The 27982-nt window shown below is 43.2% G+C and overlaps 3 protein-coding genes and 2 non-coding genes across 8 annotated transcripts; 2 read left to right on the forward strand and 3 right to left on the reverse strand.

Annotated features, from left to right (window-relative positions):
* The first annotated feature begins 3663 nt into the window (after positions 1-3663).
* On the forward strand, positions 3664-9459 carry LOC133929323 (uncharacterized). Of its 2 annotated transcripts, none has more exons than XM_062376034.1 (5): positions 3664-3903; positions 5294-5568; positions 7467-7767; positions 8566-8643; positions 8748-9459. In XM_062376034.1, exons 2-5 carry the CDS (start codon positions 5306-5308, stop codon positions 8796-8798), a joined length of 693 nt encoding a protein of 230 aa, XP_062232018.1. In that variant the 5' UTR covers positions 3664-3903; positions 5294-5305; the 3' UTR covers positions 8799-9459. The 2 variants fall into 2 exon arrangements, with proteins under 2 accessions (XP_062232018.1, XP_062232017.1); XM_062376033.1 differs by having other exon boundaries at positions 3667-3913.
* Positions 9460-13404: 3945 nt separating this feature from the next.
* On the forward strand, positions 13405-15242 carry LOC133929891 (jacalin-related lectin 19-like). Of its 2 annotated transcripts, none has more exons than XM_062376647.1 (3): positions 13405-13829; positions 14016-14237; positions 14356-15242. In XM_062376647.1, exons 1-3 carry the CDS (start codon positions 13827-13829, stop codon positions 14746-14748), a joined length of 618 nt encoding a protein of 205 aa, XP_062232631.1. In that variant the 5' UTR covers positions 13405-13826; the 3' UTR covers positions 14749-15242. The 2 variants fall into 2 exon arrangements, with proteins under 2 accessions (XP_062232631.1, XP_062232630.1); XM_062376646.1 differs by having other exon boundaries at positions 13408-13829; positions 14013-14237; positions 14356-15240.
* A 6940-nt stretch (positions 15243-22182) lies between these two features.
* On the reverse strand, positions 22183-27965 carry LOC133929324 (large ribosomal subunit protein eL28z-like). 2 transcript variants are annotated; one of them, XM_062376036.1, is made up of 5 exons: positions 27789-27949; positions 24071-24118; positions 23440-23597; positions 23187-23353; positions 22183-22452 (listed from the first exon to the last, which is right to left on the reverse strand). In XM_062376036.1, the coding sequence occupies exons 1-5, from the start codon at positions 27878-27880 to the stop codon at positions 22324-22326; spliced, it is 594 nt and encodes a 197-aa protein (XP_062232020.1). In that variant the 5' UTR covers positions 27881-27949; the 3' UTR covers positions 22183-22323. The 2 variants fall into 2 exon arrangements, with proteins under 2 accessions (XP_062232020.1, XP_062232019.1); XM_062376035.1 differs by lacking the exons at positions 22183-22452; positions 23187-23353; positions 23440-23597; positions 24071-24118 and adding exons at positions 25307-25567; positions 26022-26104 and having other exon boundaries at positions 27802-27965.
* On the reverse strand, positions 22625-22715 carry LOC133929959 (small nucleolar RNA R24). Its single transcript, XR_009911680.1, has one exon. It is a non-coding gene; the product is annotated as a small nucleolar RNA R24 (small nucleolar RNA).
* Positions 22952-23042, reverse strand: LOC133929960 (small nucleolar RNA R24). The gene has a single exon (XR_009911681.1). It is a non-coding gene; the product is annotated as a small nucleolar RNA R24 (small nucleolar RNA).
* Positions 27966-27982: the final 17 nt, after the last annotated feature.

The raw sequence follows: 27982 nt of genomic DNA on the forward strand, positions 1-27982 counted from the left end.
GAAGCTGACGCTAGAGCAATTATGTGCTTAAGAAAAAAAAGATGAAGGCACCAGATTGTCCAGCAATGGGTTTAGAGAGCACCAGACTATTTCCTGCAGAGAAGAAATTTTCGGTGAAAAGTAGAAGATCTCACCGGATGATCTGATGATGTAATGCTGCTAGCGCCGGAGTATTTACCAATATGCAGCAAAATTTGAAATTCGAAGTTTGGCGCCCAATCTGAAGAAGCCACCGAATAGTCCGGTGTGGGAGTTTGTGAACACCGGATAATACATTGGACTAATTTTTGCAGAGAGGTTATATAATGAGAGCCTGGTGGAGATAAAGGCACTGGATGGTCCGGTGACAGGAAAGTGAGCACCGGAACTTCACACTGGACCAATTCTTGCAGAGATCATATTTCAGCGCACTGAATGGAAACACACTTATCAGATGTTTCGATGCTCAGTGAGTGAACACATCGGAACATATAGTGCTCTCATTTTCTGCAGAATGAGTTCTGAACTAAGGATTTGTGTTATGAGCTAACTACAAAATATCCTTAAAATTTGGAGATATGTATTTGCTTGTTTCATGGTGTGCAAGTGATGGATGCAACTTGATGGTCGACGGCGGGATGATCAGGGTCAAGCGGGTGCTTAATGTCAGACGATCAAGAAGACCGAACGGAGTCAAGGGTGATCCTAGTGGTACCTGTGCAGTTCAAGCAAAGCATGGAGAGGATGAAGGATGGAGACGGCGTGTGACAAAGTCAAGTGAAGGAGATACCGGTGCAAGTGACAAGGTGGGTCTGATGGATCAAGAGCGGGAGAAACTTGCCAGTGGTCAAGATCACAAGATGGAGGACATACGTCAACATCGGAGCACTTGTTTGAAGCAAAGCAAGTGGCGGCTAGTCACGTTTTGAGAAGCGTGCTAGCATTTCGTGGTTTGACCATAAAACCATGGGAGGACTAGAGGGTCACGTGGCACCATCGTGAAGCTTGCGTCAAGATGAAGCTAAGTTATGAAGAAGTGGTGGCCGTTCGATGGAAGGAGCGAAATTTGGACCAAAATACCTCGATGGTAGTTAGAAGTGTACTACCCATGAAGGGTATTTTAGGAACAATGAAATTTAAGGATCAAGAAAACTTTCAAGGGCTATAAAATAGAGGGGTAGAACTATGGGAGAGCCTTGAGTCAGCTATTTGAGAGCCTAGTGATAGATTTTGGAGGAAAATAGAGGATAGACTTAGTGTTTGTAATAGGCTAGAGCTTTTGTGAGATAAATAACTTTGTAATTTGTCAAAATTATGACTAATTTATGTGCTTAATAAAGATTATTTTCTTGCATGTGTTTGTGTTCATCTTCTTCTAGTCTCTTTCTTTTGATTTCCTTGCCTTTGTCGAAAGTTTTTCGATTTTCTTGTTAATTTTCATTTTTGCTTTTGAGCTACAATTTTTCAACATTGGGAAGTTATTTTTCAACATAGAGATATAAATATTCATATTTTCATGTATTTGAGAAGGTTTTGAATCTCCTTGCCTCTAGACTATCAACTTGGAGAGTTGCTTTTTCATATGACTGTCATTTGCTTTTTTTTTTCAAGTTTCAAGCTTTTGTGCACAAAGACACATAAAATAGTCTTGAATAGAGTCTATGGCTTATATTTCATCCGTGAAGCCATGTTGCATTGGAACTTTCTCTCTACCTTTATGTTTGTAAAGTTTATGTTTCTGTTGGTATGTTTTGTAGGAACGTTGAGTGAATAAGGAGTAAACCATCTATTTTACAAGAAATTTATAATGCATCTATTCACATCTATCTAGTTGCCTATTCCTATCCTATAGATGTGCTTGTACATTCGGGAGAAAAACAAATTGCAATTTATACATTCTAATAAGGATTTTCCTATTGTTCGAGAATAACATAATCTTGTTTTCAAAGCATGCAATCGTCAAGTTAGTAGCAATAGGGTTCAGAAATGTGTTGTCCATCTCATGCAACAGGGTGGGCTTAATCTGCAAAAACCACTAGGGGTAAAATGAGAAAAATAGTATTGCGATTAATAGTCTTGATCGTGGTAGATTCTAAATACGGGATTGAGATTAATAGTCAGGGCAAAGTGGAAAAAAAGTCAAATCGCAATCCAAACTGGCGTCCAGCCACTACCCGGCTAGTTAAGATGGAAAGGATTTTGATCAACTATACTCAATTATATGAACCAGCAAGATTAGTTAACGTTGTTCAGCTGGTGAAAGCTGCAATCACAAGTTTTTTTGAAACAGGGTGATTTTATTTGATTAGAAATAAGTAAAGTATAATTAGAAATCTGAAAAGAACACAGTAATACAAACACAAGTCATGATCAACACCACTTTAAAAGCTTCTCCGAACGCCGTTGTCAAGCTAGATCGAAGGAACCAACGCCGATACCTCCTTCACCGATGAGGTAGAACCATTGAAGGCCATTAGCTTTTTTTAGCCACAATGAGCAGCACAAAGCGCTATTAGACCGCTGAACGAACCGGACAACCACATTAGACAGGGTAAGATACAAAACGAGCATATTGGAAAACAAAATATCCTCTAAGATTCTTCCTCGGCAGAAAAGCCATAAAAAGACAAAACACTAGTGAATTTAATCCCAAACCCACTGGAAAACCTGATCACCTAACCTAGTAAAAACAACGCAAACTATAAGCTAATCTAACAAACTAAACTACTAGAATAGTACTGACCATGGAGCCTGGCTACCCTCCTTCTCCGATACTGAGAGAACGTTGGAGGCGAGGGGACCGGCTAGATCGCCGTCGAGTGGCTCCGCTCCTGAGTCTATCGCCTCTTTGCAACGCTCTCTCGATCCTGTGCTAGAACGTCAGTCACAGAGGTGGCCAAATAGGCGGCCCGACCCAGCACGGTATGGGTCCATTGAGGCACGACCCGTTTAAGCATGGCCCGTTTAGACCCGTTAGCTAAACAACCCGCGTCGTGCCAGCCCACATGCCGCGACTCCAACCCAGGCACGACCCATTTAAGACCGAGCCGTGTCGTGCCGGTCTGCGGCACGGTATGCCCGATGACCTTTTTTGGCTCGTCAGCCCGCAAAAAATTGAAAAAAATCACAAAAACTTGCTTTTACTCGGAATCAAACACCCGACATTCTACTTGGAAGACAAACATACCACCATTGCACCATATATCATATATTGTATTAGATCCAAATAAATTATATAAAATATTAAAAAATATGAAAGGTTAAACGAGTCGTGCCGTGTCGACCCGTCGTGCTGTGACTCCGACTCAAACACGATCCAAATCGTCGTGCCGTACCAACCTGATCCGTTAACCGTCGTGTCTAAATCAAACCAAAATAACCGTACCTCGTACCAACCTATTTAGTCTGACCCACGTAGCCACCTTTAGTCAGTCAGTTACCGGCGGCTAGCTAGGAGAGCTATCACAAGTAAGGGGTTGGCCTGGACACTGACCGGCCCAAGGCCCAGCCAGCAAGATCACTCATCGAACGATGCAACAGGCAACAGCCGGACATTTCACAGAAGAGTGACGAGCTGGGACAATCAAGGCGGTCTATCGAGAGATCAGCGGCTAGGGGTGGCCCGGCCCAGCCCTGATAGGATCTGGTTCTGGTGTGCCCGAGAGGGGTCAGGACTCAGGAGCGGGGGAGAAGGCATATAAAATGCGAAGGCTTCGTCTTCTTCCTCCTCCTTACCTGGCTGCCAGAGGGGAAGAGGAGAGAGGAACACGGGGCAAGGGGCGTCCGAAATTTCCTCCGATTCCATTTGCTGCGAAATCTCTGCCTCGAAGAATCCATTCTTCTACTTGATCTGTATTTCTTCAGGAGGAGGCGAGAAGCGGACTTTTAATCTGGAAGGTGAACTGGAGGGCACAGAAACGCGAGGTATTTTCAGGTACTGCTCTTTCCAGTTTGCTCAACTGCGGTATCTCTGCTCTTTTGTGCTCGATCGTTGCTATTTCCAACGGTAATTTTGGTGTGGATTGGAGTAGGGAGATTTGCACATGAAAAGTTTTTTTTCCTTCCGAATCTTTTAAACCAAAATTTCTCTTTTCAATTGCGAGTTCTTACTTGTGATTGTTTGAGTTCTTGATTTATAAAGTTCTTCAGGTGGTTATTTGATCTAAAGGATCCAGTTCCCTTTTTCTTGCTGGGATTGGATTCCGCTAGCGCTCCTCTTCCTGTGCTAGGATTCTTCTGGTTCTGTGCTTGCGCGATCCCACATGAGGTGAGGGATTATGTGGAGTGGGTTTTTTTAATCCAATTCTCCCGGAGCTGCATGCCTGCATTTCGGCATGAGCTGCATCAGATTGCGCTAGGATCGAGCGCAATCGGAGCTGCTTGACTTGCGATTCCGGCGATTGGGACTTGGGAGTTAACCGACTGGGATCGAGCGATTTACCGAACAATCGTTTGCTGCTCGTCTGCAAGCTGCGATTTTTACCAATTTCATTTGGTGCTCCTCGGTTGGTCGATTGGAGAGAGGGAGCCGGAATCAGGAGTTGTTTTGGTAGGGTGCTAGTTGTTGTTTGGATCTCCTCCATTTTCCCCTGTTTTCTGTTGGCGTTTTTCTATCATAGTATCGTCAAGTCTGCACATTTCAGTCTTTTCCCCCTTTTGCAAGTTGGTCTCTTCCTTGCTAATTTTGTCATTTTCTTGTTCTTATCTCGATTTGCTGCCCCTCTCAGCTGTCCCGTTCCATGTAATTGTTGGATTTGCAAGAACTGAAAACTGGGTGCAATAAACTACAAGTGTCCAGATTTTGCATTTGGTTGATTGTTTGTTTTCTTCATTTCTCCAATTAAAAGAGTTAAAAGTATCCGTTCTCCTAATTTTACTTGGATTCAATCTGAAACTCTTGTTGATTTGATCGGCCAGCTAAAGTTGAGTTGGACTTTAGTGGTCGTCCCATTTTATCTCTCTGATTTGATCAGCAAGTGGAATCACTGTCCGTTTCCCAAAAAAAAAAAATCCTTTGATTAGGAATTCCTTTTTTGTGAAATGAATGGAAACTAAACTGAATTTTATCTTGTCTTGATGACTCAGCCATTCCAAGTAGTCTCCTACTTTTCAGCTTCTCCTCGTTTGTGTGGTTTTGCATCAATCCACGGAGAGAATTAAGGCGGAAGACGTCTCCTCTGACCTTGAGATTTTTTGGATGAGTTGATCTGAGCTTAAATTACTTTTGCGCGCATTTTATTTTATTGTTGAACTCACATTTTCGCGGCTCCAATTTTACTGCGATTTCATCCCCTCATCTACCCTGGAATTTCAGCTCGTTGGAAAGATGGAGAAGGAGGCGAGGAACCATTACCACACGCGGGGCTCCACGCGCGGCGGCGGCGGCACGGCGGCGGAGCGCGACCTGCTTCTGCAGTGGGGCAACCGGAAGCGCCTGCGCTGCGTCAAGGTGCCGCGCCGCGACGTCGAGGCCGCAGCCACCGCGGCTGCCGAGAAGGCGGCCGTCGGCCAGCGCCGCGCCGCAGCGGCAGCAGCAGCTGCAGCCGCGCAGCACCACCCAACCGGCCACGCCCACCACCGCGTCCTCAGGTCGGTTGCCTTTGTGCTCTTCTCCGAGCTTTTTTATTGTTCGTGATGTCGCTGTGCGCGCTGCGTGTGCTATCCGATGAACACGAAAATTCCACTAGCTCTTGCCGATCATCTGTGTTAAGATTTATATTAGAATGGTAGATGAAAAAAATTATAAGATAAATAAAAAATATTAACGCAGGTGAAAGAAATAAACGACTGAGATAGATCATAAATGTGTAAGAGATGCGGAGCTAGTGCCCATTTTTGGGCTCTTGGGTAAAGCAACAACTGGCTGTCACGTGATGTCGCCTCGCCTTGGGCACGTGCCATCGATCAGATGAGCAGAGGCTTGATGGAGTGAAATTTAATTTGAATGAATGGTGGACATCAAATTAGAAGATATGGTCTGTTTTTTTTCCCTGAAGAACTGAACATAGCAAAATTGAAAGTTTTCTGACGGAGGCACGCATGTTAGGCAAAACAGTGATGGTTTTGGTTTTCTTGGGGATGCATGATTGATATTGGTTGGCCGTGGTGATTGGTCCAACCTTCTCTTGAAAAATGGGCTATTCCATGTCCCATATTACTGAATTTGGCATGTGGAGGCCATGGTGAAAGGCTGAAAGAAGCTAGTACTTACTAACGAGAGCCTGGTTTTACTACACTGAAATTTGAGGGTTATTTGACTTATTTCATATTCCTTATCATTCAAGATGATATTGTTCTCTGGAGTACTAGTTAGCTCCGTCTTTGGTCAAGCAAGCTGAATTTACTGTATTTGAATTCCTTCCCTGAATTGTCAAGACTTCTCAGCAAAAATGGAACTAATAGTTTTGTGAATACTAATGTTCCAATCTGATTTCTGCATCACATGACTTACCCGGCCTTTTGCTGGTACAGTTTTCATAAGGACTGATATGTAATTTTGCTTTACTGAAACTTAGGGGTGCAATTTTGTGAACCTAAAAGTACCCACCAATCCTCTTTAGTTCATCCAATAACACTACTTTTCTCAAATTGAGCATTTTTTTAAAAACTAGTGTTATTGGTTGAACTAAAGAGGATCGGTGAGTACCTTTAGGTTAATTAATTTACACCCCTACTGAAACTAATTGCAAAAAGAACTCTGAGATGAGACCCGTGCTTATCAGCATTACAATTGATGTTCTTTGATAGCAGAATGTTCAGTGCCTTCATCTGTTGCTATCTTTGGATTCTGGAGTCTTATCATATCAACTATTTTTTGTTGACTAATTTTGGATTGAGAAGAAAACACCAAATTTATCTCAAATCAGTCACCACCACCCGTAAAGTGGATGGTGAGAGCTTGTTCATTCATTGTTCTCCCCTTTCCTTTTCTCCTTGTATTCGTTGTATCCTGCCTGGAGAGAAGGAAGCATGATAGAGGTAATTGGCGAAAGTTTTTGCTTTTTATTTTGTCCCTTCCCCCTAAATTGGAGGTGAATCATGAATGTTTGTAGTCTCCCTAGTAAGAATGTTTTGAGTTTAAAAGCTGAGAGTTAAAAATCTAGCATTCAATTCTCACTGTGAAATGTTACCATTGAGCTTTCCTCTTTCTTGACAGCAGATTGGAAACTGTGGTGCTTTAACCATATTACCTATTGCCTGATTAATGCTCTCTTTGTTGACTGATAATACATACACAGTATTGCTTATACTGTGCTCAATTAATCATATTTCAATAATTATATCTCGTGGTTTGGTGCATGAACCTTTCCATCATGATAACATGGACAATTCTGTTCAACGTGTGTTCCTTCTCTTTATTATGTTTTTTTTTTGCTAGGCCTTACTTCTGACTTGTGAGCAACAAGATGTTTTTTCTTGGATATATTCAACTAATCAGGCATTATTCTCCGCATCATTTCTAATATATGTTGTTACTGAATTTTCAGGAACTCGGAAGAGTTTGCAGATATGAAGTCACCAGCACAACAACAACAGAACAACGAGATCAGCACGGTTGCCTCACCAGACAGGGAGCGCCCTGGCAGAGGTAACAACAACAACGGAGTTCCACCGGCCTTTCCAGATGACAAGAAAGGCTCTTCATCAGGGAGTGATGGGTCAATTTGGCCGAAGTTCGCAATCACCCTGACAAACAGAGAAAAAGAAGAGGATTTCTTGGTGTTCAAAGGATCCAAGTTGCCTCAAAGACCCAAAAAAAGAGCCAAAGTCATCCAGAGAACTGTCAATGTATGACCATTTCATCTTAGCTTTCAATCTGAAGAATTTATTTTCAATTAAATTGAATGCACTCAGAATCAATGCGCAAAGGATTCTATGTTTCAGTCCATGGTAACAGGTAATAAATAAAATAAATATACCTTGCTTCATGCAGAGAGATTCCAAACTCAAAATTTCAAAAAACTACTAGATAGCAGTTATCTAGTCCAAACTTTAGGGGTAGCCCTGCAATACAAGGATTTACCAGTGCGGTAAATAGATTTGAATATGCATTTTATATAGATATAGCCGTACAGGGCATCAGATCACATGGACCATAGGGCCACCTCTGTGCACGCTGCCTGCCTTGTCCCTTGACAAAAGGAGACGTGCAAATAAAATAGCACGATTTGGTGGATTCCTCCTACCTTTATACCTGAAGATCTAATTTGCTTGCCAAGACGCATCCATAATACCACAGCATGCTTCTGTCTTAAGCAAATACGTTTGTTTAAAAGCTGATGCTTTCCATTTGGTTGTTCCCTCAATGCTTGATGTGTTGCACTACTAGTCCCTACTATACTATCAGCGCTCTTATTTGAAACAGACAAGCTAATTTGATAATCTAGATGTCATGAGACAACGTTGCAATGGTTGTATCAATCAGCTCATATGCGATGGCTATTGGGCAAGAGCTGTTTTGCCATTTCAGTTGAATTCCATTTCCAAGGGGATGTCTACTATTATGTTCATGTGTTTCTTTTGAGGTTGCATATAAGAAAGTCACCATTCTGCAATTCTTGCCTAAAGTTTGTTCATCTTTCGCAGTTTGTATGCCCAGGAACGTGGCTATGTGACTTGACTCTTGAAAGATATGAAGTTCGAGAGAAGAAGGTTTCCAAAAAGGTGGGTGCGTCGATATCAATTTTCAGTCCTGTAGCACGCGCTACAAATCCTAGATCATGGGCTTGTAGGAATCCAATCACCTAAAATATTAACTGATTGTGCAGCGCCCCAGGGGATTGAAAGCTATACACGACATGGACAGTGACTCGGAATAAAAAGATCACTGAACATGAGAAGCTGAATATTAGAAAGAAGGCCAGCACAGATCCAATGATGAAGATCGACGGTGAAGTGTTTTGATGGAACGATTGAAAGCTATGCACGACATGGACAGTGACTTCTCACACTATCTTCTGAAGATTAATTTCTTCCAAAATAACTTCTGGAGATCAGGAATAACCGAAGTGTGGAAAGCTGCACAGAAGAGCACAGAGGGGATGCAGGAGCAGGAATTTTTTAAGCCTGCTTTTGTTATTGTGAACGTTAGTTGCTATTCACTTTTCCCTGTAAAGAAGCGACGCATTTCTGCAAGGCCCTCTATTAATACCACTCGAGTACATTTTGCATGGTCATTTGTCAAAGTAATCCCAAAGCCAGTCCAGCTGGATGTGTGGTTTGCCCAGTGTCGGTCAATAACACTTCACATGAATCTGAAAGGGCCTCCAATAATTTGTTCTCTTGGTGCTGTAAAGGTTCAGTGTAAATCCAGTTAGGAGGAGCATCAGACAATGTCAATGTCAGCTGATAAGGCGACACAAATTATTGGACCTCTTCTTTGATTACAACTCCGTTATTTGGGTGTATCAGATGGAACCCATGGGTCTCTATACGCAGACATACACGCCCACGACTTAAATATACTGTGGAACTTGCAAAGCATTGGTGCGAATTTTTTTCCCTTTTATGGGTTTGTTTTTTCATATTTTGAGTTCTTTTTTAGGTGATGTTGTTTTTGGTTGTGAACCTTTTTTGTATGGTGTGGTCCTGCTGCCTGCAAGGGTGCGCAGGCCTTTGCCGGTTGCTGCAAGGGTGCAACCAACCGGCTCATTCGTCCCGAAACAATTTTTATTTTAATCATTTTTATTTTAATATTAACTTCGGCTAGACTATATTTTCAGCAATTAACTCCTTGGTCGCTCCTGTCGTTATGATATGATAACTATCACACCACTCATTTCGCGCTATCCTAAGTTTTTCTGAGGCGTGACAAATGTGCCACATTGTATTTTTTCCTTTGACGTGACAACGTTGACTCATCGCGTCACTATGGTGACGCGACCAAATAGTTAGTTTATAGAATTATAGTCAAGCAAGGGTTAGTATTCTCGCTTCACAGCGCTTAACTATTCTTATTCACAAAATATTAGAATAAAAGAATGGGATTGCTATACTATACCTGGGCAATTTGGAGTCTCTCCTCACCTGAATTCTTCTCTTCCTCCTCTTCACCCTCTCCTCCATCTTCTCTGTCTTCGGCGAACCTGACTTCTCCATCTCCACCAAGATCTGCCCTCGACTTCTCCATCTTCAGCGAGATATGCTCTAGTCTACTCCCTCTCCGACGAGCTCTGGTGAGGTTGAGAGGTTAGGATTTTGGGTTTCGGGGTTTTTGGGTTGGGGTTCGAGGTCCCCGGGCTTAGAAACAGTTGCTGGGGAGGGAGGCCAGCTCGACGGAGGAGATGGTTGGTGGGCGGTGCGGTGAGACGGTTTGGGCGTCGCCGGTCGGGGTGGTCGAGGACACCCCGTGGGGAGGGTCGGCAGTATGGGCGTCAAAACAAGAGGGGTTAGCGAGGGAGCAGGTGGCGAAGGTGGATACGGCGGTGGGGACACGACAGGAGGGCGGGGCGGGGGCTTGCTCACTGATGGCTGGTGAGATTGAGTGAAGTCGGCGGCTAGTGAGACCGAGCGGAGGAGGAAGAATAAAAGGATGAGGGATCGAGCGACTAGTGAGATAAAAGGAGGATCAAAATAGTCCAAAATTCGGGTGAGATTTGGGCTGGAATCACCCGGCAAGAGGTAGATAGGGCCTAAAAGAATCAAAATAAAAAATATCTCCCCAGAAACACAAGGGATAACTGACGCGCCCGTCTCATGTGCGGCGGCGTATTCTGCACGCTCGTCGTGTTTCTTCCTTCGGTCGGCGACCGGGAGGGCGTGAGGGTTTGGCACTTGCCTTCGCTCGCTAGCTCGTCGAGGAGCAGTCACAGCCGGCCCAGCCGGCTCTTTCGTTGTGCGTTGTGGTCGTAGGTAGCTTTGGACATGCCGCACAGGTAAGCGAACAGGACAGTGACGTACAGCGAATGGCACATCGTGGTTGGAAGTGACGGACGAGGCTGGCATAAACAAACACGTGTGAAGATGGTGGAGACGTAAGGATACGACTCTATTTATCTAAGTTTAAATTTTAATATCCATGATTTACATACATATAAATATTTTCAGTAGTATTACCTATAAGCGTGTCATAGTAGCGCGCTCGCAGGTGTGAGTGTAGTGTGTAAGCGTCACCTTTTAATGAAAAAAAACTAACAAACATGTGTCAGGGTTGCTTTTCTCTGAAGATTTTTTTTTCCTTGAAGGATCAAATCACTCGTTGGTTGGTACTCCTTTGATTCTAAATATAAGAGTGCGTGAATTCAATTGATGATTGTTCGCAAAAGAAAGAAAATAATTCGATCAATGATCAGCTGCAAACAGCCGGCTTCATCAGCGACCAGCTGAGGAACACGAAAGGAATTCGATGATCAGATGAACAGAACAAAAGAAAGGAAAGGGTAGATGGATTAGGTTGCATTATTTACGCGTGTAGCTGCTTTACAGCAGCGAGAGAGCTGCTTTGTTAACCCGCTTTCATGCTTTGTCCCTTTTTTTTGTCTCAAATAAATAGTCACTTCTCTCTGCGAATGAGATGCAAATACTTTCGTGGCTTTGGACTTTGTAAAGAAAAAGTCACAAACTAGCTTCGGGGGTGAAATTCACAGGGAAGCAACACTTCCAATCATCAGATGAAAATCAATTTCTCAATGCTCGAAATATCATCAGACTCTGGCAAACATCATGAATATCACATCGAACCAATGCTGCTACAGAAACGGTCTGAATCTCTGAATGAATAAAAATCCATGCGTTCGGTAGTGCAAAGCACAGGTCACATAACAAGCAAGCAGATAAAAAGACTTCATGCCACGAACGGCATGCAGCATGTTGGCAACAGCTTGCATGGCTCGGCTCAGTGGCACAGGTTGCTGAGGAGGAGCGCGACGGCCGGGCAGAGCACGGCGGCCACGAGCGACGAGGAGACGGCCGCCGCGCCGGATGTGGGGCTCGGCGCCGGGGCGTCGGCGGCGAAGGTGACGCCGGCGAGGGAGGACACGGCAACGGCCGCGAGGACGACGGCGAACAAGATCTTGGAGTCCATGGCGCTGTGCGAGATTTGCGTGTGCTAGCTTTGTGTTGTGAGTTTGTCTGTTTGTAGGGAGATGGAAGAATTTGTAAGAGGCCAACAGAGAAGGGAGTGCGTGTTTTATAGGTGAGAAGAGTGTGGTTTGGGCCCCACGTTCACAGTCTGGCTCTGGCCTATTTCCATCAGACAGCTCATAATTAGTGGCAGCCCATAATTAGCTTAAAGATAGCAAGCTGCTTATTGCCAATAACACACATCAGGCTATAATTAGCAGAAAATTAGCAGCTTTCTAATATGTGTAATTGGAAATTTGGAGCTTCCTTCTAATACCACCTGGAAGCCAATGCAAGAAAAGAGCATGATGGTCTGGACACAAGACAACAGTGCACCTCAGAGAATTTGATTAGTTCTTGGTAGTCTCCAGCAAAGCACAGGTCAGCAAAGATTTAGGTTGCAGCACAGTCTGGTGCAATGAGACCAGTGTATGAATATTCCAAGGGGATATGGCTGGCAGACTTTTTATTTGATTTTTGGCAAATTTATACTGAAATGTGAGATGAAAGCATTGCCTGCACTGTAAGCACTGCCTCAAGAATGTAAAGAGTCCAAGCAGGTAGACGGCAGGATGCCACAAAAGATGGGCAATTTGAGCTCAAGCATCTAACAGTGCTAATGAAAAGTGAGGATTAGATGCCTTATCACATCTGCATCCATCCGGATATTTACTTGAAGCCACGGGTACCATAATTACTGCAAATGTGGTGAAGCATGTACCTGAAGCTTCAGAAAAAAAAAATGACAGCTACCTCTTACCTGCTTCTTGGTTCTAGACATGAATATTTTGTTCTGATGAAGCTCTGTACTCGGACTGGTTGTGCTAATCCTCCAAAAGATCAGCTGTGTGTATTATTGGCTTCTTTTGGACTTTAAGCATGCTGTCAGCTAAGATTCTCATGTCTTGTTGGTTCAGTGGCACCCAACTAGTTCTCCAAAATGATTATTGGGCACATCACAAATCTATACATATAAGTTTGGGTGATTGAATTCAGATGAACATGGTTGCACTTTGCCAGAGTTTCTGGCAATAAATTGATTGGTCTGGCTATTATCAGGAAAGAAAAGCAAAAAAAAATCGGCAAAAAAAAGAAAAGCAAATTTTTTGAACTAGATCAAAATAAGGCAATTCAGTTAATTCTCCAATGATGCTATCTGCCAAATGGCATCGTATTCTCTACTTTCATGATTATCTGTCAGAGAACCCATACCTGCACCTTTCGTCTTTGTCCTCATTGACATGACATGGCATGGCCAAATGTTTTGAGTCACCATCTTATGTAAAAGTACAAAACCTTGCGAGCTTGGAGTGTAAATGTTGCACCTCCCTTTTTCTTGAAGTAAACTTCGTACACAGTTGCTATTTCATCCGGGGAGTTGCTAAAATTGAACTGTGTTGCACCTCCCTTTTTCTTGAAGACTTCATATACAGTTGCTATTTCATCCGGGGAGTTGCTAAAATTGAACTGTAAACTATCCATGGTTTCAAGATTCTTCTAAGAGACTTCTAGCTGAAGAACAAAATGGCCCTGTACAATATGCTAAGCTTTCTTGAAAGCAGTATTCTGATCCCTAGTTTCGTCAAAAAAGTATTCTGATCCCTACAGCATCTTGTTCTGATCCCTAGTTATCTCCTATCTTGCTGCAACTATAAAGGGCTATACTTTTGGTTTGTTCTGCCATTTTTTCATTAGTTGTGTTTTTGTATAAGCATAGTTGTTCTGGAAGAACCTTTACCTCGCCATCTTACCACTTGGTGTAGCCTTGCAATTCTCTGGAAGCAAGCATGGTACATACTACAGAATGACCTTACTAGTATTCTATTCATTTGCTTTTCATTCTTGCAAATAGATAGGAATCGCCTGAATTTTCACATCTTTCCTGCACCCTTCTTTGTGCCGATGTTTGTGCATAATCGTTAAAAAAAATCATATACACCATGGCTGAATACCAAGCTGCGCGAACTTTTCAGCAGCAACCTCAGAGGAAGATGGTTGTGTCGAAGAAGCTCATGAAGGTTGGCCCGTGGGGCGGCGCCGGAGGACACCCGTGGGACGACGGCGGCCACTCCGGGATCCGCAGCATCACCATGTCCTACGACAGGTGTATCGACTCAATCAGCGTGGAGTACGACAGGGACGGCCAGGCCGTCCCCGGCGAGCGACACGGTGGAGCCGGCGGCAATCACACGACTCAGGCACGTACACCACCTGTAACTGTCATTTGGTTGGTCGCATTCACGTGTGATTGTTCACTTGACAAGATCACGCTATGGCACTGCCGGGTTTCTTGACTGAATCGAGTGCGTCCTTTAGATCAAGCTGAGCTTCCCGGATGAGTACCTGACCACCGTGAGCGGGCACTACTCCCCGATCGCGCCCGGCGGCTCGCCGGTGATCCGTTCGCTGGAGTTCAGGACCAACCAGAGGGCGTACGGGCCGTTCGGCGTTGCGGAGGGCACACCGTTCACGTTCCCGGTGGACGGAGGGGTGATCGTCGGGCTCTGCGGGAGGAGCGGCTGGCAGCTCGACGCCGTCGGCCTCTACGTCGCGCCGCTGCGCCCCGAGACGATGTACGACAAGGTGCAGAAGCTCGGGCTTACCGCTTACCGGGCAGTCAAGTACCGGATCGGCCCTCAGCAGCAGCAGCATGAGGATGAGCAGGTGAGACAGCAGAAAGTCAATGCTCAGCTAACTCACAAGACATAGTGATCGTCACTAGTCAGAACTCAGAATGCCAGCCAACGCTCTTTCTGCATGTGTTCAGCGAGTGTATGAATCTAGTGTACCTGACGTACTAAGTAATAGTTAGTATAGCAATTCAGCAGAGTTTACTGCTACATTGTAAGATGATTTGGAACGAGTAATTGAGCGAGACCAACTAGCTATGGCGGTAACCTGCAGGCTACAGCCGCTGTTCTACGGCGGCGCACTGAAGCTGAGCCGGCGCACCAGCGAGACGATGGCTTTGGCCCACCGCCGGATCTCATCCTTGACCTTGTCAGGCTCAACGTTCTTGAGATGGCCGGAGTCCAGCTCAGACACGAGGCGGCTGATGCTTCGGTAGAACTCGGCGCCGGCCAGTGGTTCTACGGCCGAGACGCCGGTCGACGTTGGTTAGCCGAGTGGGTTATGATAGTACTTGATTAAGCCTTAATTAAGGAGATCATTAACTTTAATATCAAACATCATCTTAAGCGGAAGCGTATGGACATGTACCTGCGTTCGGTGATGCAATTAGTGTTTGACGGTGAGGTCGAAGAGCGTCGGTGTAGATGTGGATGCTGTCGATGGTGACGACGACGGTGGTCTTCACCTTGTTCACTGCGCGCTCGATCGGATAGATCAGGGCATGTGGGGGGAGATTTAGCCTAATGTGAGAATTGTGATTGCGCGCCGCACGGGACTCCCCCCTTTGGTTTATATATTGTAGCACAAGATGGGACCGCAACCATTTGTTGGTTGGGGCTCCCGATCAGAGCGCTGGAGGGAAACAGACTCCCCCTCTTTCTCGGTCATATTAGGGATAAGGCCGAGATCAATTCTAACATTCTCCCCCTTGATCGTAAGGCTAACATCATAAGCCCATTCTTAATGAAATAGCACACCAAGAAAAAGCGTTATAGCGGCAAATAAAATGCCACTGAAACCCAAAAACCTACAGTGTATCACTACATCTCGAAATTAAAATTCATTATTACTAATGGGAGTTGGTTTGCATTATGATCCTCTTATCCAGAATCATAGGCTTAACAGTAACCCCATGCCGGTAATATGATCACGAAAAATATGAGGTGGTAAGCCTTTAGTGAGCGGATCCGTAAGCATTGACTTAGTACTTATATGCTTGACACTTATTGTTTGATCCTGGATTCTATCTTTCACAACATGATACTTAATATCGATGTGTTTGGCAGCACCACTCGACTTGTTGTTACTCGTATAGAGAACTGCAGATTGATTATCATAGTATAATGTAAGTGGTTTTGTAATGCTGTCGACCACTCTTAATCCTGGGATAAAGTTCTTTAGATATACAACCTGCCCGGTAGCCTCATAACATACCACAAACTCAGCTTGCAGCGTTGACAATGCCGTAAGTGTTTGTTTGGAGCTTTTCCACGAGATAGCACCTCCAGCGAGGGTGAAGATATAACCTGACGTGGATTTCTTAGTATCCACACACCCCGCAAAGTCTGTATCCGAATAACCAACTTCAAGGTTATCAGATTTTCTAAATATGAGCATATAGTTTTTAGTGCCTTGCAAATAGCGAAGGACTTCCTTAACAGCTTTCCAGTGGTCCGGTCCTGGATTCGACTGATATCTGCCAAGCATCCCAGTCACGAAAGCTAAGTGAGGGCATATACATACTTGAGCATACATAATGCTTCCGACAGTTGAAGTATAAGGAACCAACTTAATTTGATCAATTTTATATTGGTTCCTCGGACATTAAAATGTACCAAACTTATCGCCCTTAACAATAGAAGCAGGCGTGACAGAGCATTTATGCATATTGTATTTCTTCAGTACTCTGTCAATGTATGTCTTTTAAGACAAACCTAATAATCCTTTGTACCGATCTCGATGAATTTCAACGCCAAAAACGTAAGAGGCTTCACCGAGATCTTTCATATCAAAATTAGAAGAAAGAAATCTCTTGGTCTCAAACAGCATATCCTTATTGCTGCTAACCAATAAGATATCATCCACATAAAGAACTAAGATGGTGAATTTTTCCCTTTTGAACTTTACATAAATACAGTTATCAACTTTATTTTCTTTAAAACCAAAATTTCTAATGACTTTATCAAACTTGAGATACCACTGCCTAGACGCTTGCTGTAGACCATAAATTAATTTCTTAAGGCGACATCACAAATGTTCCTTGCCTTCTATGATAAAACCTTTCGGTTGAGCCATGTAAATATTTTCTTCTAAGTCACCATTAAAGAACGCTGTCTTTACATCCATCTGATATAGCTCTAAACCATAATGCGCCACAAGCACTATAATAATTTTAAAGGAATATTTACTTGATACAGGAGAGAAAGTTTCATTATAATCGATCCCTTCTCTTTGCGAAAAGCCTTTAGCTACGAGCCTCGCTTTGAACCTTTCGATGTTCCCCTTAGAGTTATGCTTTGTTTTATAGACCCATTTACAGCCTACTGTTTTGGCTCCGTCGGGGATTTCTACTAGGTCTCATACATCAATATCGATCATAGACTTTAATTCGTCCTTCATAGCATTAAGCCACTCAGATGAATGATCACTCATCATCGTCTCTTTATATGAGTTGGGATCTTCTGTCCTCCCTATGTCATTAACATCCTCATTTATGTAGATAACGTAATCATTCGAGATGGCAAGTCTCCTGTCATGCTATGATCTTCTGATCGATTCATTATGCACTACAGTACTGGGACTGGGTACTGCAGGGGACTACTGAGGCTCATCATTAGGTGCATCATTAGGAATATCAGAGACCTCAACAGGGGTTGCACTGACATTAGTTTCTACTGAAGGTGCAACCACCTAGGGTATAGGGATATAGGGCTCGTGGATCAGTAGTGTAGGAATATAAACACGCTTTTCCTCGAGATCAACTTCTCTAGGCTTCAGATTTTCGTTCTCAAGAAATACAGTGTCTTGTTTCAATAAACTTAGTGATCCTATCAGGACAGTAAAATCGATACCCCTTTGATTTCTCAGGATACCCAATAAAGTGACAACTAACTGTCCTAGAATCTAATTTTCCAATATGTGAATTAAAAACTTTAGCTTCAGCTGCACAGCCCCACACATCCAGATACTTCAAAGAGGGCTTTCTCCCAGTTCATAATTTGTCAGGTGTTTTTTAACTGATTTACTAGGAATCCGATTAAGAATGTGTGCGGCTATCTTAAGTGCCTCCATCTATAATCCAACTGGTAAACTAGAATAGCTGAGCATACTTCGTACCTTGTCCATAAGCGAGCGATTGCACCGTTCGGCTACCCCGTTTTGCTGAGGTTCACTAAGGAATAGAATATTGGGCTACTATGCTATTTTCCTGAAGGAATCTGGCAAAAGTACCAGGGATTTGCCCATATGGGGCATGTCTCCCATAATACTCTCCCTCGCGATCCAATATCACTACTTTAATCTTCGGGTTGTGCTGATTTTCTACTTCAGCCTTAAATATCTTAAATTTTTCAAGAGACTCAGATCGATCTTTAATTGGATAGATATAATCGTAACGGGGGAATTTTTTCAAGAGACTCAGATCAATCGATGTCACGAGAAAAGGACCGCATATGTCCGTATGAATTAATTCTAATAATCTTGTGCTTCGAGTGGCCCCCTTCTTTATTTGCTTAACATATTTTTCTTTAATGCAATCTATGCAGTGGTCGGAGTCAGAGAAGTCTAAGGGTTAGAGAATTTCTTTCTTAATGAGACGCTCCATTCTCCCCCTTGAAATGTGGGCTAAACAACAATACCACAGTTTCTAAGAAGTCTCATTAATTGTACTTTCTTTCTCTTATAGCTCACATTACAAACATTCATAGACACAGAGGATTCATTAAGAGAAAGTATATAAAGTTTATCTTGTTAGATGGCAAGACCAATAACATCTGAATTAAACTTAAGAATGCACTTATTGTCTCCAAAATTACAATGAAAACCATCATCATCTAACATCGAAACTGAAATGAGATTCCTCCTCATGTTAGGAACATAAACTAAATTATTCAGTCTAAGAGTGAAGCCACTATCAAGAACTAATGGAATGTATCCGACAGCTTCAACTTCAGCTTCCTTCCCATTGCCACTTTAAGACTTTGCTCCCCCTTTCCTAATGTTCTCGCAGTAAGGAATCCCTGTAAGGAGTTGGTAACGTGCGCAGTGGTACCTAAGTCAATCCACCATGAATTAAGGGGAAAATCGGCATAAAGAGATTCATCAATAAATGTTACTAAATCATTACCCTTCTTTGTGAGCCACTTCAGGAAATCAACACGGTCCTTTTGGTAGTGATCCTTCTTGTGACAGAAGTGGCATCCATCATCATTAGATTCTTGAGAGGCAGGAGCAGAAGAAGCAGGTGTCTTGGGCGCCCTCTGTGCTGCCTTGTCATGCTTAGCGACAAAATGTAACTTCTTCTTAGATTTGAAATCCCCTTGGAATTTTCTTTTATTGTTGGGATTGCTAACTTGATTCATAAAGTCTTTCTTCTTAGCCCTCACCCTCTCTTCCTCTTGGACGCACATCGCGATCAAGTCGCTCATACTCCACTTCTCCTTCTGAGTGTTGTAATTTATCTTAAAAGGGGTAAACTCAGGAGGGAGATAGGTCATAATGAAGTGGACAAGAAAACCCTCAGAGATTTCCATGTCTATGCCCTTGAGTTTGGCAGCCATATCTATCATCATCATGATATGTTCTCTTATGTTGTTGGATCCATAATTATACTTAGTGTTAAGGATCTTCTAAATCAGTGTACTGGCATTAACCTTGAGGGTGCCTTTGAATTGCTCCTCCACATATGCCAAGTATGTCTTAGCCTTTTCTGAGTTTCGAATTGCTCCCCTTATAGCATCTGATATCGAGTTTCTCATTATCATAAGTGATATGCGGTTGGACCGCTCCCACTTCTTAAAAAATGTATCATAAGTTTTTTTTTAATTCATCTCCATGCAAATGGCGGGAGCAGTTGAAGCGTCAACCCTGAGTGCATAGTCAAGATCCAAAACACCAAGGACAACAATCACCTTAGCTTTCCAAGCAGGAAAGTTATTGTCTGTAAGTTTATTATGCCATCAATTGTGGTGGTAACAGATGAAGCGTTAAGAGCTGGAGAGTAAAAATTAAGCCAGATTAGAAATTTATCGTAAAGAAATAATTTGCATGAAAATAACCATACGTTGGTCTGATTAAAATCATGCAAAAATAAAACTCCAATCCGAATCACCGTTGGGTAGAAAACGGAAAAGAATTTGAATGATCACATAAAATGGCGCATAATCACAGTCAACTTTGGTTAGAAAGTACTTATGAACCCTCATAAAATTGAGCGTAAAATTCTCCGAAAAAATCTTCCCGTTGGTTCCAATTTTGTCGAGAGAATTAATCATAATTTTGTGCACTAATCATTATTAATTTTGGGCCATAATCCAGTGCATAAATGAATAAAAGCATTAGATAACCACTGGAAATTCTAGGAAATGGAAAAGCCCAAAGACTTAAAAGAAATTGGTCCAACCAGCCTATTCAGCCGTTCGGCCCACACACGCGCATCTGGCACATAGCGTGGCGTAGGCCCAGCCCAAAGGAAACACCAGCCCATATTCCCCTGGAGCCCAGTCACCCGAGCCCAACGTATCTTGGCCGCCCGATTAGATCCGACGGACCTCCGTCCTTCTCGCCAGAACAAAACCGCTGAAGCGGCGCCGGATAACCCTAACCCTTGTTTATTTTTCCTCTCCCTCCTCGATTTCTCAGCGTGAAAGAAGAGCAGCGGCAAGAGCTCCGACGATGGGAAGCCACCGTCGAAGAAGGGGAAGAGAGAGAGAGAGGAGGAGGAGAGAATGAGCAACACCACCGAGGGAGGGGCGGCGCAGCCGCAAGCCTACCCGCCGGAGCACGCATGCGACGACGGTCGCGCGCGGCTCCATCGGTTAGAGCTGCGGTGGTGCTCGCAAAGATTGCGCGCGCAGTGACAGAGAAGCACATCGGTGAGCCGACGCACACGGGAGAGAGCTACGACGGCGTGATGGAGAGCGATTGACAGGAGGATTCGCGCGCATGGTACACTGAGAGTCATCCACGGTGACATAAACACGTGAGTACCCCTTCTCCATGACTCTAGGGTTCTCAATGTTGGGGATTTTTGGGATTTAGGGTTTCGAGTAAATGGGAAAATTCAGGTTTGCGTTAGGTCTCGTAAAAAATGGTCGAATCCCCTCCTTCTCTATGCTACCTGAGGCCAAAAACATGTCGATTTGCCCCCATACGGACCCCAAACCACACAAGCATACTCATACATGCACATGAACATGATCAAACTGAAAGAATTCGACTTTAAAAACATGAATGAGTGTCTAATCCGAGCCTAATTTGAACTTAAACACATAATTGATCATCAATATGCTTAATCCGATCAAAATTGAGTCTAATTGACCACTAATGGGTGTCAACCAGACATAATGAAGCCTTAATTAAGTATATAATTGGATCTAATAGAGCTAAAAGTGGCTCTGGTACTATTGATAGTACTAGATTAAGTCTTAATTAAAGAGATCATTAACCCTAATATCAAACACTATGTTAAACGGAAGCATATAGACATGTACCTATTCAGTGACGCCATTAGTGCTTAACGGTAAGGTCGAAGAGCGTCGATGTAGATTGAGACGATCACCTACATTCGGTGACGCCATTAGCGCCTGACAATGAGGTTGAAGAGTCGGTGTAGATGGTGACCATCTTCACCTTTTCACTGCACACTCTTAGGATCGGATAGAGGTATGTAAGAGGAGATTTAACCTAACATGAGAATTATGATTGCACCACACGAGACTCCTCCTTTGGTTTATATATCAAAGCACAAGGTGAGATCATAACCATTTGTTGATTGAACCTCCCGGTCACAGCAATAGAGGGAATCAAACTCCCCCTCTTTCTCAATCACGTTAGGGATAAAATCGAGATAGATTCCAACAAATTAGCCACAGTCAGAACTCACAGAACAGCTTTACAACTAAAATCAAAAGAAACTCTACTAAATAGTAACTTAAGCTCACTGAGTGAAATTCATGAGCATAATTCTCTTAAATAAAAAAGCTAGAAAACTAAAAATAAAAAAAATCACTTTCAACCGTAAATTCATTTTCCTTAATATGTATAGCCACGACATAAAAAATGCTGTCCACACATCCACAGAGCTTTACCAGCAATAGCAAAGAAGATACGAATGGCAAGCTGTAGACTCTAAGCGGCACGCCGCTCAGAGAAGCACATGGACAGCGGTGTCAAAATGAAGCTGCAAGTCTGCATCTGTCAGACTACCGGTTCATTCGTTGGGAGAAAAAAGAACTCTATAGAAATCTAAAAGCAGAGAAATCATGGGCATCAGGTTTGCAACAAAAGCAGCAATCAAGTGCAAGCAGTTTGTAATTATGAAGTGACACGCAGCAGCTTAACATGGTTAAATCTAATTAAATCTCGAAACTGTTGGAACAACGGAAATTCGCTGGGAATATGAGCACCAGCAGGTCCCTCAACAAAACACAAGCTTTACAGCTTAGTTGGCTGCCTGTTCTTCTTTTTGACACCAGACTTGGCAACCTGGAGGCTGCGGTACACTGAGCTCAGCCGAGCAAGAGCCGGTTTGGTCAGATCAGGCCTGTAGTAATTGTCACTAACCTGCAGGGCATACAAAAATCTCATTAGAACATTTAGCAATCATTCGGGAGCAATAAGATAACTTAAAGAACTGGCAATCCAAAAACTGAGTAAAGAAACTGAAGCATTAAGTATCACTATTTTTTTGAAGGTACACGATAGAATTCAATCGTACAACAAGTAATCTGTAGGTTCAGCTCAGAAGCCAAGCGTATCAGCTATATTTCATCGAAGAACCAATTGATCGGTTGGTCTTCTTACATGTTATGGCTCATCACAGCAAAACCTTGGATCAGCAATGAAACCCAAACAGATAAAAGTACAACAAATCATCTAACAAGAACTCTCACATAATATCATACAATTAACAGAGCAATTAACTATCCTTCAAAGCAAAGGCATATCCATTGATGTAACTAACGGCGGTAGAGCTATGAAAACTCTGCACAAGACCCAGAAGGTTTGAAGCCTATCTATAGCAGCAACTAGGCATTTTCACATAGTGCAGGAAAACAAAATAGAAGCTCAGAAGCCAAGCGTATCAGCTATATTTCATAGAAGAACCAATTGATCGGTTGGTCTTCTTACTTGTTATGGCTCATCACAGCAACAAGTTAACAGGAATAATGTAATAAAACAATATCCAATGCATAAAGTAAAGAACTATGCATTATCGTGCCTAGCATAACAAAGCAGTATCGAATCATAGCAGCGACAAGAAACTAAGCATTTATGTATATTTCTTGTGCTAATACCTGGTTCTTCACAGCCTTGGCCATCTTGCGGAAATCCTTGCGCATCACAGACTTGTGGTTGAGCATCGCAGGGGCGTTCTGCTTCTTGGTCTTGGTCGTCGAGAGGACCACAGCCGTGTCCTTTCCACCTGACGGCTGGATTGTCACGGTCTTCTTGTTTGCCAAGCCTGACAAACCACAACAGCAACAGCCAGTCAGCACCTATTTTGCAGGCAGCACAACTCAGAAACAGTGCAGGGAGCAGACACCATACCGGAGTGCTTGTAGGAGTGGACGTTGTAGAGGTTGTTGGGCTCCTTGGTGAACTGCACCTTGGCATTGCCGTTGCCAAACTGCTTCACCAGGAAGGAGTTGTTCTTCCTCACAATCTGCCAGATCAGATCCCCTGGAACCGTCGCCATTTCCTTTCGCCTACACACCAGTCAAACGACCTTATGTGAGATTTTTGTAGCTAAAGAGTAGCTACAGGAAGGACACGAGAGCAAATCTAATCAATTGGCCATCCGCGATGAGCTGATGGTCGATTGCAAATGGACGTTACGGCTACAACTTCTCGCACGAGCGGAAAAATTCCATCAGTACTTTTTAACAATGACTAGTCCTACGCCGCTACGCTGCTACCAGATCTAACTGAGAGAAACGTCTGATTGCAATCAACCTTAACATAGAACAAGTGTAAACTAAGATGCAAAGAGTCCAGGGCTACCTAAACCAACGAACTAATCGTGCAGAGGAAGCACCAAAAATCCTCAGCGGGATCGTACAAACACTTCGAACAGCGGTACACTTATAACGGCGCGAACCACTGCAGCGGTGGCAAATCGAACTGACCGAAATAGAGCGGTGGCAGGCTCTGCCGAATCTAACAAATCATCCCTACTCACCGGAGATGCAGGTGCCGCGGCGTCGCCTCGCTCTGCTCGGGTGGCGGCTGCGCAAGGCCGGGGCAGCTTGCAGACTCGCTTGATTTATACTGGGGCGTGCTCGTAAAACCCTAGATTTGGCGAGCGCGTCCTGGGCTCTGTTGGGCCAAGCTCGCTCTACGGGCCCGAAATCTAACTTTTGGCCTGCCTGGTCAGCTTGGCCCGAAATCTATGTTTTTTTTTATGGGATGATAAGTTATTTGTTTGGTTGGATGAGCTAATTTCTTGTTTGATTAGTGGGATAAGTGTTTGATGAGATAAACTATTTTTCTCATCTTTTAATTTCAAATAATAATAGTTAATCATATACTAATCAATCATCTACCACTTATCGACCCTAATCTTGACGTAGTAAGTGATAATTAATAATAAAATATGCTAATTATCACTAATTATGTTACCAATTAGTGATAATTAGCATGCTTTTTGTTGCACTAATTAACATTCTAGCAATTATCAACTGTAATCTCACAATAATAAATATTAATTAGTAATACAACATATTGATTATCACTAATTATCTATACTTCTATACTCTATAAAATGTACGAGTTATTGCAGAATCGAATGATCTACATCATCCAGCTAAATTGATCAAACGGTTACCGAGCAAAGATTCCCACCGTTACGCATTCCCAAAATACATTTTATCTCACATTAATTGACTTCCATATCTAGATGTTAAATATTTACATTTTATACATTCAAAGAATAAATTTAATATCTTATTATTTATCTTTCATATTTAGATATTCAATATTTATCTTCCATATATTGTTATATGCTAGATTGATTTCACGTGTGTGAAATACGTATATAATTGCTAGTTTCACTAATGATCAAAATTAGATAAGATAGATGATCTCAACCGACTCACTCATAGATGGAACTCAAAAAGATAGATACGACCATTCTGATCCCTCTCACCAAACACATCAGACCACGGCTCGGCATGTCACAACGACAGTCGAACTGCCAAAGTCGGAGGCCAGTAGGCCACAAGTGGTGGCCGAGGAGGCAGACGTAGCTGGCGTGGGGGCAGTCCGTTAAGGAGGGCAGCTGCACGATGTGAATGCGTTGGGGTGTAGTACTGATGCGACCGAAATGCAGAGACAGTCAGATCGCCGCGAGCCGGCGGCGTTTCTAAAAGTATGGTAAGCGCATGTCCTTTTCCATCCAGTTCTTGAGTAGAGTAGCTAAATGCTAAAACTGTCGCATTGCAGTATGTTGAAAACTGAGTTCAGGTACAATGGTTATTTCGCAGATCTCACCAGGATACAGTACTGTTTCCACACTGTGCTTGAAAGATTAATGCAAGACCCTAATCATCTAGAGTTCTAGACAGTGAGAGCCTTTCAACCTGGATGCCAGAATAAGGGAAGAAAATTGGGGGACAACATTGACAAGTGGAAAGATGCAAAATCACTCCCCTTTCTTGCCGGTGACACCTGCAACAACCTGCACAAGTACCAAATGACAAGGAGTTAAACGTTTGTCTAAATTTTCAATAGCCCATATAAGTAGTAACACGCTAAAAGCATGTAAGCGGCGGAGGGTAGATGGTATCATTGTTCACGCGTATGAAATCTGGAAATGGCAGGTGAACTATGGCATGTCCTGAAAATTGACAACACAAGGATGCAATTATGCAAGGCAAAGTTTAAACAGATGCTAATGCTCTGTGCAATTCAATCGGAGCTACCAGTAAAGTATTTAGAGCTCATGTTTTGGCATTCTTTTAGCCAAGTTGGCTTGGAGGAACCAAATAGGAAGTTCATTCAGTAAGGCTTCGATGGCGTAAATAAACATTCTGATTGGGATAATGGTAAGAATTTAATGGAAACAATGCTAATTGTTTATGAAATTGAACCAGCACACACAAGACAACCCAAAAATGGAGGAAATCACATACATCATTTAGAGGAGGTGGAAGAACTTTTTCTGCAGTCTCCCAAGAATCCAAGATTGGCCTGACAACTGCTGGAAGAAAGAGACCTGAAATTGCAAATTGTAAGGTCAGCTGAAATCAGTTGGTAGAAGGATGGCCAGAGTGCTAGCTCTTCTGCATATAAGTAATTCTATTGGCTCAAGCAGCCAAGTCAGAAATCTAAGGAATCAAGTTTGCTCTAATGTGTTTTCACAGAGGAAAAAATTGTTCTAGTTTCTTTCTGAAATGTCAAACTACATAAGAACAGTTTGGTTCATGGCCACGGGCTAGCACTCAAATTGTTATGTTCTACAGATGATAGAATGTTAAAATGGGGCTTGCCACAGAAGGCGCTTTCTATTTGACCACTTTCCGGGCACCAAATTTCTGGGCAGAAAATACAAGGGAGAAAAATGAACACCTAGTGCTTGCGATGCTCCACAATAAATCTTGACTACAGTGGTTGTAAACAAAATCCATCCAGTTGCCACACAAAAATGTAAACCTGAGATGCATTAGCTTTTTAGTTGCCATTGTTGCGCATGCAACACAGTATGACCAACCATGGCTGTTTTGAGGCCATGAACAATAAGGGTGCATCGTGCTTCAAAACATGCTTGTAAATTAGCAATAACTATGCACAACTAAATAACGTCAATGAAAGAACAGTATAAGCAAGTCGTAACAGCAATAAAGTCTTGTAGTCTGCTAAAGAGCAGAGGGATAATACTACTATTTAATCAAACTTGATGGCAAGGAATTGTGAAGGATCAATTCAGGAAATCAATTGCTAGTACAATGGTAGAAAAAAAGGTTAAGTTCAACCAATGCAATCCAAATGAGTCTCTGAATCATCGACATTCCAGGTTTCTTTGAAATAAACACGAGTCTCCATTCCACAAACAAGTAAACTTGACAAAAGCTATTCATATGCCATGTGACCGGAAAACTTCGCATGAAACAGCCAATTTCTACAGGCCACTTTGGTATATATATATTGTCTATTTCATAGAGAGACGCCTCATTGGTAGTGAATTCGGAACCTTTTTAACACCCTTCAAGTTTGTAACAGACAACCTAATGCTAACTACATCCACAAACAATGCAAGGGTATTATTTTTAGTACAATTTCAGAGGAAATGGAAATCCGGAATAATTATTTTGGCATGAGATTAGAGACCCCTTATCACGAACCACCTATATCAACGAAATGCAGAAGATGGAATACTTTCAGTGGGATCAGCAACGGATATCTCCAATAGGCCCAAATAGATTTGCTTAACTAAAAAGTGAAAAAAAGTGAGGAAATGTCTAGTGTGCAAGCACACGTTGAACCAAAGTCGCTGTCGCAGTGTTATATGTTGTGTCCGTAATTACAGTGAACTACTCAACGGTGACTTTTTTTCTCTTCGCAGTTAACACTACAATCAAGTGTGTGGCTTATGAGTTATGAAACCAGCTGAATCATGCGATATGGGCAGCGGTACCAAACAGGGCCAGTGATTCGCAGTTAAGCATTATGCACCCGAAATGCTACAGATTTGGAATCCTGGATCTAAAGAATTGTAATTTGTGTGTAGCAGGTGAAGAAAGCCATGGAGACGTCGCCAGACCCAGTAGAAATCAATCCCACGTCTGCCCAAACCAAGCCTAACGCAGTCACCCAGGACCAACCCAAGGTGCACAGAGAGCAAGGGAGCCCGCGCCCGCGTGAATCAACCAGGGTTTGGGCAGCAGCGGGGGAGAAGCAGGGGGGGGGGGGTACCGAATCCGGCGATGAGGCAGGAGGCGGCGACGACAGGCTCCTTCACCACGAAGATCTTGAGCTTCTCCATCACGCCCATGGCTGCTGCCGCTTCTGCTCCTCCTCGCTTCCGCGTCCCTTGCTTGCCGTCGTCGCTGGGAAACGAGGCAAGTGGTGAAGCTGTTGCTCTGCGGTCTGTGGA

The sequence above is a fragment of the Phragmites australis genome, chromosome 9 (genome assembly GCF_958298935.1).
Source record: "Phragmites australis chromosome 9, lpPhrAust1.1, whole genome shotgun sequence".
NCBI lineage: Eukaryota > Viridiplantae > Streptophyta > Magnoliopsida > Poales > Poaceae > Phragmites > Phragmites australis.